Below are 14,613 nucleotides of genomic sequence, written 5' to 3'. Positions count from 1 at the left end.
CTTGTGGTATATTATGAGTGGGAGAATCAGTAACTTTCTCTTACAAGCAAATTTACTTTTGTTTTTAAGATTGAGGTTTTAAACCTACTGGCGGATATTTGAAAGCATGACCATGCTCCTCAGTCCCAGTGTATTGTTTGTAATTGGTCCAATTTATCTGATTCAGGTGCATTGTGGCCAGGTATGAAACCTGAAAGTGGTTTAATTCAGACTCCATCTCCAAGTCAACACAGTGTTCTTACCTGCACTACAGGGTTAACCACAAGCCAGCCAAGCCCAGCACATTATTCTTATCCCATTCAAGGTAAATAGGCATGGTTGTGTGTGTTTCATTATTGTTGTTTTTGTTGTTTTCAGTCTTCCTGTATCTTCAAATTAACTGGGTAATACAGGAGTTCTATAAAATAGAAGGGGGTGGTGTTTGCATTTGTGCATGCTTTTTGTGTTAGGTAGACCAGAACCCAGGACTATGGTTCATAAGTAGTTTAGCCTTTAAATGTGAACTACTTGGTAGAATCGAAGCCTTTCCTTTTGTACGTTGGTGTCCCGAAAACCTGTCAGATTTTGTTTTAGTCTGTTCTCAGTGGCATTTTGTCCTATAAATGAGCAGAAGACTCCATGGGTTAGAACCTTGCTGACTTCTCTTACATGGAGTCCACATGGCGCCAAACACGAGGTATGTGCTGCTTTTCTCATGCAGTGCTGCCATACCTCCGCCCCCACCTGCTGCTTCGTGGCGAGAGCATTTTTCATGCTCAAAAAGTTCAGTCTTGTTTCTTTTTCGTGATGGAAAGTGTAGCATTAAAGCTTCAACTCTAAACACCTTTGCCTTCCTGAGTTGTTCTTCTAAAGGGTTAGAATTAGGACAGGACTATTAGGAACGAAGACAGAAACGCAGAAGGTGCTATGGAATGAATTCCCTACCCTTCCAGATCCAACACAGGCAATATGTTATTGCACGACAGTGGGGGTTAATGTCCATGTACCTGGCTTCTCATCTGCCTCCTTTCTCCTGATGTCTCCCAGCTTTTAAATTTTATTCCTTTTAAAATGGGTGCTAGAGGAGTATGGGTGGGACAGCAAAAACTAGTCTGAGGTACTCTTGATGAGAAAGTGATGGTGATGTAGATTTTTTATTTGTTCATGTACTTTAGAGAGAGAGCGTGCACAAGCCAGTGGGGGGGGGGGGGGTCAGAGAGAGGGAGACAGAGGATCTGAAGTGGGCTCTGTGCTGACAGCAAAGAGCCCGACGTGGGGCTCGAGCTCACAAACCACGAGTTCATGACCTGAGCTGAAGTCAGACGCTTAACCAACTGAGCCACCCAGGAGCCCCGATGTAGATTATATTAAATAAAATATTTTGATGCTTAGTTTTAATTGTTTTCAGTTAAATGATTGAGAACTACTTCTGCTTGATCCATTGAGAACAAACTGGTCACTACATCTTGAGATCTTGCTCTAAGTAAGATTACCTCCTAGTGGTTACTGAGTCTCCTCTTTTCTTATTTATTTTCCCTTCTTTCTTTCTTTTTTTTTTTTTTTAATTTTTTTTTTCAACGTTTATTTATTTTTGGGACAGAGAGAGACAGAGCATGAACGGGGGAGGGGCAGAGAGAGAGGGAGACACAGAATCGGAAACAGGCTCCAGGCTCTGAGCCATCAGCCCAGAGCCCAACTCGGGGCTTGAACTCCCGGACCGCGAGATCGTGACCTGGCTGAAGTCGGACGCTTAACCGACTGCGCCACCCAGGCGCCCCTCCCTTCTTTCTTTCTTTGCCTCTTCCCTATCTTTCTTTCTCAAATGGGAATAAAGCAGGAGGGGAAAAACTAAAGAGTATGACTTTGTCTGTCTTCTCCTCTATCCCCTTTCATTTTTATGAAGTGTTTTTCTAGGTGACAGGGCTTTTAGATCCATCTACAGACAAATCTACTAGCCATGTCCCTCCTAAACAGATACATTCCTGATGACTGCACCTAAGTCATGAAAGAAAAGCAAGGAGTTCTCTTGTTTTTTATTAATAACCCTCTTCCTAGTTGTAAAATCACCACTCCTCTTGAATTTGAGAAACCTAATAGTTTTGCTTACTTCTTCCTCCTTGTAAAATAAGAGTAACTACCTTTTTAGGGTCTCTTCGGACTCTTGGTTTCCCCTGTTTGCTAGTGATGATCATTGTTGGTATTAAGTGCTTACTATGTACTTAGCAGTGTAAGCAACAGATAGGTGCTACTCAGGTAATCTTCATAACACACCTATGAGGAAACTACTGTTATTAATCCAGTTCTACAGATGGGGCAGATAAGATAAAGAAAAGCAAAGTAATTTGTCCACGGTCACAGAATTAGTAAATAATTAAGTCAGCATGTAAGCTAAGCAGTCTGACCCCAAAGCATGAGTGCTGTATTTTTCATTTTCAATGTTGAAGTCATGGTATCAGTTTCAACTCTGTTCATTAAGAACCTTTACTGACAGGTATCTAATTCATTCTTCCTCCCTTTTTCTGGTTAACCTCTTGGCCCATTTTGTTGTTCATTAGAACTCTGGCACAGGGTAGAATTTAAGGCAGAAGGGGTACCATCAAGTTACCAAGTTTTGCCATTTGTTCTGAAGAAAAACTTGGTGTAATACAAGTTGAAACAACTAGCTGAAATGAAATACGAGTATTGGCAGAGTTGAATTACCTGGGTTTTCTGCTATCAAGCCTGACACAGGGCTCAAACTCATGAACCATGAGACCATGAGCTGAGCCAAAGTAGGCCACTTACGTGACTGAGCCCCCCCAGGTACCCCCTCCCACTTTTTTTTTTTTTAACTTTTTTTTAATGTTTATTTTTGAGACAGAGAGAGACAGAGCATGAATGGGAGAGGGTCAGAGAGAGAGGGAGACACAGAATCGGAAACAGGCTCCAGGCTCTGAGCTGTCAGCACAGAGCCCGACGCGGGGCTCGAACTCACGGACCGCGAGATCATGACCTGAGCTGAAGTCAGACGGTTAACCGACTGAGCTGCCCAGGCGCCCCCCCCTCCCACTTTTAATGTCACATATCATGAATAGTGAATGTTAACTATCCAGGGCTGCTTCACTTACACTATGTAATCACCCCATCCTTACACACACACGCACACACACACACACACACACCCCAAAAAAACAGCATTCTGTAGATTTTTTTTAATAGTCAAAACAGTATCTCGTCATCATACCGCAAAGCATTCTACAATTGACATAACATATAGAATTGTCAAATCACAATATCGTACACCTGAAGCTAATGTAACATTGTGTGTCAACATACTGCAATTTCTTTTAAAATGTATTATTTCAGCCTAAAATAAAATCCACTTCTGGCTTGATCAACTCTGATCAAAACCTTTCTTCAGTTTATACAACAATGCTCATAAAACCCCTTTGTTAGGTAGATCTAACTTATTTATATCAGTTTCTTTCCTAGGGTGTGACTATGTGACCCAATCTCTGATTCTTTTCTTCAGTTGAGATGGTTTAAATGATTAGTATTCAGGTGTTAAGATTAATTTCAGAAATTTCAAAATTAATTTTAACTGAATCTTGACTTCTAATGAATGTGTTTGGCTTCTAATATTGTTGGTAGCATATGATAGTTTTTATTTTTTCCTCCCTTCCTTCCTTACTTCTTTCCAATAGTCTCTCATTGACCAGGAGATTTGTTTTTGAATAGACTTTAGTTTTTATTTTATAATTATTTTTTCTAAGATTTTATTTTTAAGTAATCTCCACACCCAGTGTGGGGCTCAAAGTCACAACCCTGAGATCAAGAGTTGCATGCTTTACCCACTGAGCCAGCAGACACCCGAAACTTTAATTTTTAGAATAGTTTTATTTTTAAGACTTTTTTTTTTTTTTAAGAGAGAGTGCACAGAAGCAAGAGAGAGGGGCAGAGGGAGGGAAAGAGAGAGAGACAGAGAATCTCAAGCAGGCTCTATACTCAGCACAGATCCCACGCTGGGATCATGACCTGAGCCAAAATCAAGAGTTAGACACTCAAGGGCGCCTGGGTGTCTCAGTTGGTCAAGCATCCGACTTCAGCTCAGGTCATGATCTCAGTTTGTGAGTTTGAGACCCGAGTTGGGCTCTGTGCTGACAGCTCAGAGCCTGGAGCCTGCTTCAGATTCTGTGTCTCCCTCACTCTCTGCCCCTCCCCTGCTCACACTCTGTCTGTCTCTCGAAGATAAAGAAACAAAAAGAAAAAAAGAGTTGGATGCTCAACCCACTGAGCCACCCAGGTGCCCCTAGAATAGTTTTGTTTTGTTTTATTTTAAGTTTATTTATTTGTTTTTGAGAGAGGGCAAGCGAGTAGGGGAGGGGCAGAGAGAGGGGGAGAGAGAATCCCAAGTAGGCTTCATGCTGTCAGTGCAGAGCCTGACATGGTGCTTGGTCTCATGAAGTGGGAGATCATGACCTGAGCCAAAATCAAGAGTTGGATGCTTAACCAACTGGGCCACCCAGGCGCCCCTAGAGTAGTTTTAGATTTATAGAAAAATTGAGCAGATGATACACAGAGTTATGTACCCCTCCATCTTGCACATAATTTCCCCTATTATTGATATCTTACATTAGAACGGACCATTTATTACAATTCATGACCCCATATTGGTGCATTATTATTAACTAAGTCCATTTTTTGTTCCAGAGTCCCATCCAGAATACCACATTTCATTTAATTGTCATGTCTACTTAGGCTCCTCTTGACTATACATACAGTTTTGCAGGCTTTTCTTGTTTTTGATGACCTTGACATGCTATACTTGAATCCCACAAATTATATGGGAATATACATGTCTACAAGATATACATGAATCCCGCAAGTATTTATTGAGCATCACCTACTCTGTGCCAGATGCTTTGCTAGATATTGGAGATCATGAATAAGATAGTAAGATTCTGCCTTCATGGAGCTTACAGACATGTGGGGGAAACAGAAATAAGCAAGTAAATAATTAAATAGATTTTGAAAAGTTCTCTGAAAGAAAAAAAGAATAGATTGCTGTGATTGGGAAAATAAGGAGTTAGTTTTTTAATATAGCGGTCAGAGAGTGTCTCTCTGAGGAAGTAGACATGCTGGGGAGGAGCCATCATGCTGGGAAGGCGAGAGGGACAGGCCGGGGAGCACAGTCCAGGCAGAGTGAGCAACATTGCAAAGGTGTTCAATTGAGAAAGAGCTTGTCTTACTCTGAGTAACTTGAAAGCCAAGTGAGCAAGGGTGGGAGAGAGAGATATATAAAATTAGAAATGGGTAGAAAGCAAGTCTTGTGCCAACTTTTATGTACGATTAACCCTTAGATTAACCCTCTGGCTTTGGAGCAGTGTTGTTTAATTTAGCTGTGCCTCTCACAGTTCTGTAACCACTGTCTTCTGATTAAAGCTATTTCTGTATATTGACTGTATTAATTGGACCACTAGTGGGGCATGGTTCTCAGAAGCTTATCTCTCAATGATTTCACAGCTCCATTGTTGGAACAGGAGTGGAGACTATCCAAAAAACAGTTGGCCATGCTGTTGGCATTGGGAGAGCTAATAGCCTTCAGATATATGTCAACAGGAGTTACTATTTGAGTTTTGTGCTTTTTGTTGCAATTTCTATTGCTGCTTTGTTTTTTAAATATGCAGTTGAATATTATTTGTTGAGACATCTATATATGTGCAAAATGATAAGTACTTTTTTTGAAATCTGTGGCTTTTTAATCATAGTTATGTGTAGGGTAGGGTTTACAGTGATTGTGTACATTTTTTTTGGTGAGTTTAGCTTGGGTTCAAGCTAAACAAGAGCCTAAAAAGTATTTATTGTTTATTTAAGTATCATCTAACTCTGTCAATAGAATCTAAACTTGGTGAGGGCGGGGACTTTGCCTTGTTCACTACTCTATTTCTCAGTGACTGGAACAACTTTATGGGTACATAGTAAACTATGGTTTGCTGAATGAATGAACTAATGGCACATATTAGGAATGATTTGATTGATTTGGCGAAAGAAGTTACTGAGTCCTATAAACTTTTAGGTCAGCAGGCCAACATTTCCTATAATAGAAGTCACTATTGCTGAAAGTAGTTTATGATTTTTAGTAAGATACCTTTTATTAACTTAGTATCAGCAGCCAGCTAATCAAGTCATTAAACTTCCTAGCAGAGATAGTAAGAGTATGTGACTGTCGTTTGTAAGGTCTACCTTTTTACCTCTAGCCCAATTCAGTAAGTGGTCTGAAAATTATTAAATTTATAAAACCACTTTGTGAGTCAGAGTACTTCCCCCATGTATGTAGAGATCAGACATGAATGAGTTGTACTGCTAACCATTTGTAAGTTAGTAAGAAGGTAGAACAGAATTAAAATAAAGGTAAATAGGAGGAAAAGAGGAGTATATGCTAGAAGGAGGACCAAAGAAAAATTGAGCTAGAAATGGACTTTGCTGGGAGAGTTCGACTTAATAGATTAAGTAAATTACTGATTTTCTTTCCCACCTTAAATCACCTCATGTCCTTCTGTCTGTTTTATTGCAGGGCTGCCTAGCATAACGTACTGGTAATAGAACCTCAGATCCACTCAAAATTCTCTACCCACCGTAGTGATTAAAATCTACTTACAGAGTCATCTAGCCTGTGTATTGGACAGTAATTCCTTGTACTTGCCCTTAGTGGGGAAAAATGGGTCAGACCATAGTGGAGAAGAAAGTGAATATTGGTGAGAAGAAAACACCATCTATGAAGTTATAAAATCATTTACTTGTTGGGTTTAAGAAGGTAAACTCTTAAGAGTCCTTTAGTTCCCCTGGGGGAAGATGTAGTGTAGAAAAGAAAATCTCCCTGGATAATCAGGAAATTTGATCCCTAGCTCATCCAGTTGGAAGATCACAGTTGCCATCATGACTACCACTAGTTCCCATGACAGTAGACAAATTACCTTAACTCTTCTTGGTCCCAGGTCTTTATCTGAAAGCTGAGTTGTAGCAGTAGTTGTTCCTTAGACTTTCTTTTCTAATCTCTTCTAGGTTTTCTTCTAAGCAGAGTACCCTTAGGGAAAGGAATAAGAATTCCCTCTGATTTTGATGAATACTCTCAAGTTTCTGCTTCATTTGTTCACCTGCCCTGTTCCTTATGGAAGTTTTCCTGTTAACTTTACCTCCAAAGGACTTTGTTGCTAATGGGATGGGGAGTCAGATAGTCAGGTCTACCTGATGGTAAACCTTTATGGTGTGTGTGGCTGCAGGGGAACCGTGTCTAAGAGTGCTTATGGTAAGTGGGGGAGAGGAGTTCAAGACCAGTACCTCACAGTCTCATTTTCACTGTCCCCCTGAAAAAAGTCACCGTAACAAGTACTAATCACTGAAGATTTGATTAAAACCCTGGTGGGATCTGTGATAGAAGAGTATGAAAAACCTAACTCAGATTCCTGTCCCAAGACAGGCAGCCTAAATAGCTTACAGGGTACATTTTTACCTGGAGAGAATAATATGCAGTATTTTCCAAGTTTTTCCAGGCTCATTGGTAAAATCATTAAATGCCAAATCATTGTGTTTGTTGATCCACATTAGTAACCCATTATTTGAGTAGAGCCCAAGAAGCAACTCCAGGCATGTTAGAATTTGGGGGATCAGCTCTATTTCTCAAAATAATTATGTTACATTAGGAAAGGCATAATTTGGGGCAAGTGATAATAAATATCACAGTATAGGACTTACCTGTGGATTTACCAGAGCTCTTGTTTCTGTTGGCTGTCGTAAGTCACATTGCCAGTGAGTCATTTTTCAATGGCTTATTTCAGGAAATAGACTGGAATGATTTGGTTTAGCTTCTGATTCTATTGATATCATTAGTATGAACCAGTACATTATATGTGAATCCTTCTAGGACTTTAATAGGAAGAATTAAAGACTCAAGCTGAAACAGAAAAATGTTTGAATTGTTTTATTTCTAATAAACAAGACTAGTCAAGACTAGAGTAAGGTGTGGCATCCAAAAGAGTAAAATTAGTATTTGTTGCTTTGCCAATGTTCTTTATCTCCTTGTAGATCTTAAAACACAATATACTTTCCATTTCTTGTAGCCTTTTACATGGTATCTTTAATATCTTTTAACATTCTCAATCCTATAGCTTCAAGCACAAATGCCAGCCTGATATCCACTTCATCTACAATGGCTAATATTCCAACAGCAGCAGTTTCCAGCATCTCAAACCAGGTACTGTGCTAATCATCCTGTTTGATATGGTTCTTCAAGCTTGCTCTTCTCTCCATGGTCAATTTGCCAACCTAAGAAACAACCAGAACTAGGACACTGGATGGTTTCTCAGACTGCCATCCGTTTCTCTCATTACTGTGCTAAGCCTCTGAATGATATGGTTCTATCTACTCCTTTACCTACTACATGTGTCTGCCTCCTACCGAATTCCTACTAGAATGGAAGCTTCATAGGGATAGGGATTTATTTTTCAGTTTTGTTCACTCATACATACCCAAAGTTCAGAAAAATGCCTGGTACTCACATTAAAGACACATAGTAAATATTTATGAAATGCATGTTCCTTCTACATTTTTATTTAGCCATTCATTCCTTTGTGAATTCCTTATGGTCTGGTCTCAGTCACTGTTCTATTAACTCTTTATGTTTAGATCACTGCCAATGTTTTCAGTGTTTTAGGGTTTTTTGTTTTTGTTATGTTTTTATTTGTTTTCTCTGTAGCAATGAATCTTTTCTCCATGAATCTCTTTTTCTGGCTGTAATTAACATGACTGTTCTGGTTCATCTTTCTACATTTGACTGTTCCTGCATTTGTTCATTCTTATAGTTCACAAATTACTGAGTTTCTGCTATACATCAGTGTACCATTTATCTCTCTTCCTTTCATAGGTTTTCTTTTTGATCTTGTTTTCTCTACATAGACTGTAGACAGTCTATGTAGTTTTCCACATGCTTATTATTCCATCCCCAGAAATGTTTTACCACATTCACAATGTCCATTTACTATTTCTGAAATGAACATTCTAGTAATGACCTCATGATATCTACAAGCTTCCTGCTGATTGATGGACATTTTTTTCTTTAATGTCCTGCTATTTCCCTAACTTCATCATAGCAAAAACCAGACTTTCATTCTACCGTTTTTTGTCTCCTTGTCCTCTAAAAAAGTAAAACCACTTTTCCCTATGACTTCTCAATTATCAATGAGACCATTTTTTTTTAAGTTTTTTTTTTTTTTTCAACGTTTATTTATTTTTGGGACAGAGAGAGACAGAGCATGAACGGGGGAAGGGCAGAGAGAGAGGGAGACACAGAATCGGAAACAGGCTCCAGGCTCTGAGCCATCAGCCCAGAGCCCGACGCGGGGCTCGAACTCCCGGACCGCGAGATCGTGACCTGGCTGAAGTCGGACGCTTAACCGACTGCGCCACCCAGGCGCCCCAATGAGACCATTTTTAAATAAACCTAGGCCTCAAACCAGACCAGTTTTCAGTTTTTTTTCCCCTCACCAATTCCCAATCCAACTGTTTTCGTTTTAGTTTTTCCCCTTTAATCCTGAATTACCAGACTTAATTTTTCATCTAATCTCCAGTTTTTCCCTCTACCTATCCATTTTCTAAAATACTAATTGGCTGGCTCAGTTGGTGGAGCGTGCAACTCTTGTTCTCAGGATCATGAGTTCGAGCCCCCATGTTACTAAAAAAATTTTTTAAAAAAAGATTTTAAAACACAATCTGATTAATTTTCTCAAAAGTCCACTTTTATCCCATCAGTCACCTGCCCAGAATCTTTTTTTTTTTATTAAAAAAAATTAATGTTTATTTATTTTTGAAAGAGACAGCAGGAGCAGGGGAAGGGCAGAGAGAGGGAGAGACACAGAATCTGAAGCAGGCTCCAGGCTCTGAGCTGTCAGCACAGAGCTGGATGTGGGGCTCGAACTTGTGAACCACAAGATCACGAGCTGGGCAGAAGTCAAATGCTTAACTGACTGAGCCACCCAGGCAACCCCCACCCAAGAATCTTTTTGTATTTTTATTTGTTGGTTTGATTTTGATAGTCCCTATCTCCTGCCCCCACACAAACTATACACCATCGCCTGAAGAATCCAAGTCACATTCGTGGCCTTGCATAATTCATTCAAACCTGCAAGATCCTTTGTTTCAACCAGACTCAGCAACTCTGGTCCCTTAAAACCTTTTCAGGGCTTATTCATCCTCTTATTCCCTCCATCTGTTTATTTCAAAAAGGCTCTCTGACTACCAGTCTGCAGTGATAGTTGTCTTCCTCTGTATTTCACTCCTTTGACATATAATTTATTGCCAATTTGTTGGAATTTTTTTTTGTCTTCTCCTGCTAGATTTTTAACTCCCTTGAGTTCAGCCAGTACAACTTACTTTTTCCTTTTTTTTTTTTAAGCATATTTATTTATTTATTTTGAGAGAGAGAGTGCACACTGTGGGGAGGAGCAGAGAGAGAATCCCAAGCAAGCTGCATGTTGTCAGCACAGAGCCTGACGTGGGGCTCAATCTCACAAATTGTGAGATCGTGACCTGAGCCGAAATCAAGAGTCAGATGCTTAACTGACTGAGCCACCCAGGTGCCCCCAACTTATTCTTTTCTTTAATGTTGCATTCTCCCGCTCATACATGGACATACATACTGAGTTGTATTTGGTTTATGATAGATGCTCAGTACTACTTATAATTGGTTTGGTTGGTTAGCTTCTTCCTACTTATTACTAACATCAGTATCAGTGGAAATTTTTTAAGGTATATATTTGAGCTAAACATCATATGCATTTTTTTGTACAGTTTTATTAAGGTATAATTGATATATAATAATCTGCATGGATTTAAATTTATAGTTTGATAAATTTTGACATGTATGTGCTCATTAAACAATAAAAAATTCCCTCCAAATATTTTAAAGAAACTTCATATTTAAAGAAAACTTGATTATGTTAAAAAGAAAAAGAGATACTCAATTTTAAACTAGGAAACCTTAATGAGAGTTATGTGGGATAATGTACTTTTTTGTTTAAGCTCATCCGTTCTTAGAAAGCACTAGCATCTAGCGGAGTTGTTTATAAACTTCCTAAAGAGTAGAATCTTCCAAAATTCTGTGAAAAAATTTACACAGAAATTCGGTACCTAAAATAGAAAAAAAAAAAAAAAAGAAAGCTGTTGAAGTAGAAAAAAAGACATTGTGTGTAGAGTTCATGGGACCCTTCACTTTCATCCTTTTGGTCATTCCAAAGACAGCCCCTGAAGTATCTCCTCTTGACTCTTAGGTTTCCACAGAATGCATTTTGGAAATCAGTGATTTAGATGGAAGCTATAGATGGGTAAATGAGATGTCAAATTAATTGTTTTAGGAAAATGATTATGAAGAAGAGGATCATGAAAGTCTCTTGTGTTGAAATCAGCTTTTGCTTTAAGAGTCTTGTCTTCCTCCCTTACTCCCTTTGGTCTACAGGACTATCCTACCTATACTATCCTTGGTCAGAGTCAGTACCAGACGTGCTACCCCAGCTCCAGCTTTGGAGTCACAGGCCAGACTAACAGTGATGCTGAGAGTACCACAATAGCGGCAGCCACATACCAGACCGAGAAGCCTAGTGTCATGGTACCCGCGCCTACAGCACAGAGACTTTCTTCTGGTAAGCGCCATCACTCTAAAAACTTTGGCTTAAGGGCACTTCATTCAGGAGATGATAGTGAAGTTCATTTTGTTGTGGTCTACGTCACTGTTACTGTGCTTTTGGCTTTCTCTCTCCAGTGAGGAGTATTTAAACATTGGAACCCGACCGTGTGATGAGTCTTTGGCAGGCTGATGTAATACCTGATGCTATCAATAGAAAAGTACCAAGAATGAAAAGACTATTTGTGACTCCCACTCCACCCTTTAGCTTTAATGTGCTTGTGACCAGGAACTTCAGAATCTTGGCACATTTTGTAAAAGGTGGAGGACTCCGTTTTACTCTATGCATATTTTGGACACCTGCCGAGGCCTCAGAGCAGTAGTTCTTAACTTTTTCTGTGTCATAGATCTCCAAGATTCTAAAGAAAGCTATGGTCTTTTCCCCCTCAGAGAAATACATAAAATTTAACCTATAAATTTAAACCTTTACATTTAGGTTTGAAATGTATCAATGAATTATGATGTCCAGGTTAAAACAAAAAACCCTGACATAAAGGCTTTATACTAAGCACATTAGTAAACATATGTATATGCTTCTTATTTGTCTCTATCTTTCAGGAAAATTTGGTGGTTGGCTGTCACATCACATAACAGGAGGAAGGACTGTTTATTGTTTTGTTAACACTGATGCATTTTGAAAAACAGGGCTCTATATCAGCTAAAGCAGTTTTCTGTGCACCTTGCATTCACCAGTCTTCTAACTAAATAGACGTACAGATGGTCACTGCTTCAGACTTAATGACTGAAATAATTACATGTGTTGATGCCTTAGTTTTGAATTCATATCTCTAAATATCTTTGTTCTGCATAATTTTAACTTTTTAATAATGGAGAATTTCAAACCCTAGAAGTTGTCAGAATAGTATAATGAACCCTTTATGTATCCGTCATCCATCTTCAACATTAACAACTCATATTTCAGCTGCATCCAATTCTCTCCCCAAATTCCGGGCATCATATGTCTAAAAGATAAATAAATATTTGTTAGCATAACCACAATGCCAATTATCCCATCTAAAATAATTCAATAGTAATTCCTTAGTATCATAAAATCCTAAAAGGTATTATTTCTAGTGTTTTCATAAATGTTAGGAGTTTTATTTTTCCTTTACGGTTTATTTAAATTAGGATCAAAGTAAGTCCCATACATTGGGATTGGTGGATGTATATTTTATGTCTCTTTTAACTTATAAATTCCCCTTTTTTTGTTCCCCAGTATACTGTATTTGTGAAGAAACTGGACTGTTTATCTCATACCATTTCCCAGTCTAAATTTTACTGATTATATCTGTATAAGGTAGTTCAACATGTCCTGCTGCCTTCTGTATTTTATTTTAAATTGGTAAACAGATCTGGAGTCCTGGTTTTCAACTAAAGGGGATTTTTTTGTGCCACGCTCCCCTCCCCCATTCACCTAAGACATTTGGCAATGTGTGGAAACATTTTTGGTTGTCTTGTGGGTGGGGAGTGCTACTGGCATCTCGTGGATAGAGGCCAAGGGTACTGCTTAACCACGCATCCTACAAGGCACAGGACATCTACTCAACAAAAATTATCTGGCCCAAAATGTCAGTTGTGCCAACTTGAGAAACTCTGATTTAAAAAACTTGAGAAACAGGTTCAATTTTTTGGCAAAACAGCTTTATAACTGTGTTCTTCCATTGAGAGACAGGTATACTAATTATAACTCCCTCTGTGATGTTAGAAGCTGTTGATGTTCCATGTTGATTTAGGTCTACATTCCTAAATCACTTAGGTAAAGTTTGGTTTTCCAACCTTTTATCCCTGCAATATGATTCTTAAGGACAGAAAACATGCTGACTATCTATCTTCCTGTTCTGGTTCTTATAGCCTGTGACTACTGGCCATATGTCTCGGATTTCCTTTCCAGGAGACCCTTCGACAAGCCCGGCTTTGTCCCAGACTACACCAAATAAAGACGCTGATGATCAGTCCAGAAAAAACATGACTGGCAAGAACCGGGGCAAAAGGAAAGCTGATGCCAGCTCTTCCCAGGACAGTGAATTGGAAGTATGGGAAGAAATTCATTTGAGTTACCTACTTTTTTCTCATTTTTTAAGTTTATCAAACATACATATCTGAAACTCGTGGAGGTACTGTAGTTCTTTGTTGTATGGCCCTTGATTCCCGGGCAAAAGAAACGAAATTGGCCAAGTGAAAAGAGAGATGTAAAAACATTTCTTTGTGCCCATAACTCACTGTATTACTTTCAGATGCATTTCACCAAAGCGTCAAAAAAGCTTTTTAGAATTTAGGTAGCTGGGTAACTTTTTAAGAGAACAAACTCTTCTCTGTGTTCCGGAGAATAGAAGGAACAGTTCCATCATATTCAGAAAGCAGAGGGTGCCACAAATAATCTCATACCGTTCTCCACTTAAAAATCTGAAAGTAAAATGAGAGGATGAGAGTGCTTTAGGCCAAGCCTCTGTAAGACATGCGACCAGATCTCCTAACTTATTAATGAGACTGGCACTCATGTATTTTGTGCTTAAGCACACATAATAAATAAGAATTTATTATGGGCATACATTTGACTTCATTATTTAAAAGATTAGAAAATCATACAAAACACTAATAATAGTGGATTTTTTATGCTCTTCTGTTTTCATTTTCGATTTTTCTGTAATATGATCATTTAATGGGGCAGGGGTTGCTGTATTTAAAAATGAGTTCATTGGGGTGCCTGACTGGCTCAGTAGGAAGAGCATTGGACTCTTGATCTCAGGGTTGTGAGTTCAAGCCCCACATTGGGTGTAGAGATTACTTTAAAAAAAAAAAATCTTAAAAGATTATTGGGGTGCCTGGGTGACTCAGTTGGTTAAGCATCCAACTTTTGATTTTGGCTCAGGTCATGATCTCGAGATCCATGACATCAAGCCCCACGTCGGGCTCCGTGCTGACAG

General features: G+C 39.0%; 1 protein-coding gene across 2 annotated transcripts in view; it reads left to right on the top strand.

Moving 5' to 3' along the window:
* EYA3 (EYA transcriptional coactivator and phosphatase 3) overlaps positions 1–14,613 on the top strand; it is a 97,714-nt gene that overhangs the window by 52,131 nt on the left and 30,970 nt on the right. The window contains exons 7-10 of one of the 2 annotated variants that reach the window (XM_043574214.1): positions 167–304; positions 8,124–8,209; positions 11,465–11,648; positions 13,581–13,720. In XM_043574214.1, coding sequence (XP_043430149.1) covers positions 167–304; positions 8,124–8,209; positions 11,465–11,648; positions 13,581–13,720 — 548 coding nt within the window. The remainder of the gene's footprint in view (positions 1–166; positions 305–8,123; positions 8,210–11,464; positions 11,649–13,580; positions 13,721–14,613) is intronic. The other variant, XM_043574215.1, reaches the window with a different exon arrangement.

The sequence above is a fragment of the Prionailurus bengalensis genome, chromosome C1, assembly GCF_016509475.1.
Source record: "Prionailurus bengalensis isolate Pbe53 chromosome C1, Fcat_Pben_1.1_paternal_pri, whole genome shotgun sequence".
Lineage (NCBI taxonomy): Eukaryota > Metazoa > Chordata > Mammalia > Carnivora > Felidae > Prionailurus > Prionailurus bengalensis.
This window is presented reverse-complemented; position numbering and strand designations above follow the sequence as displayed.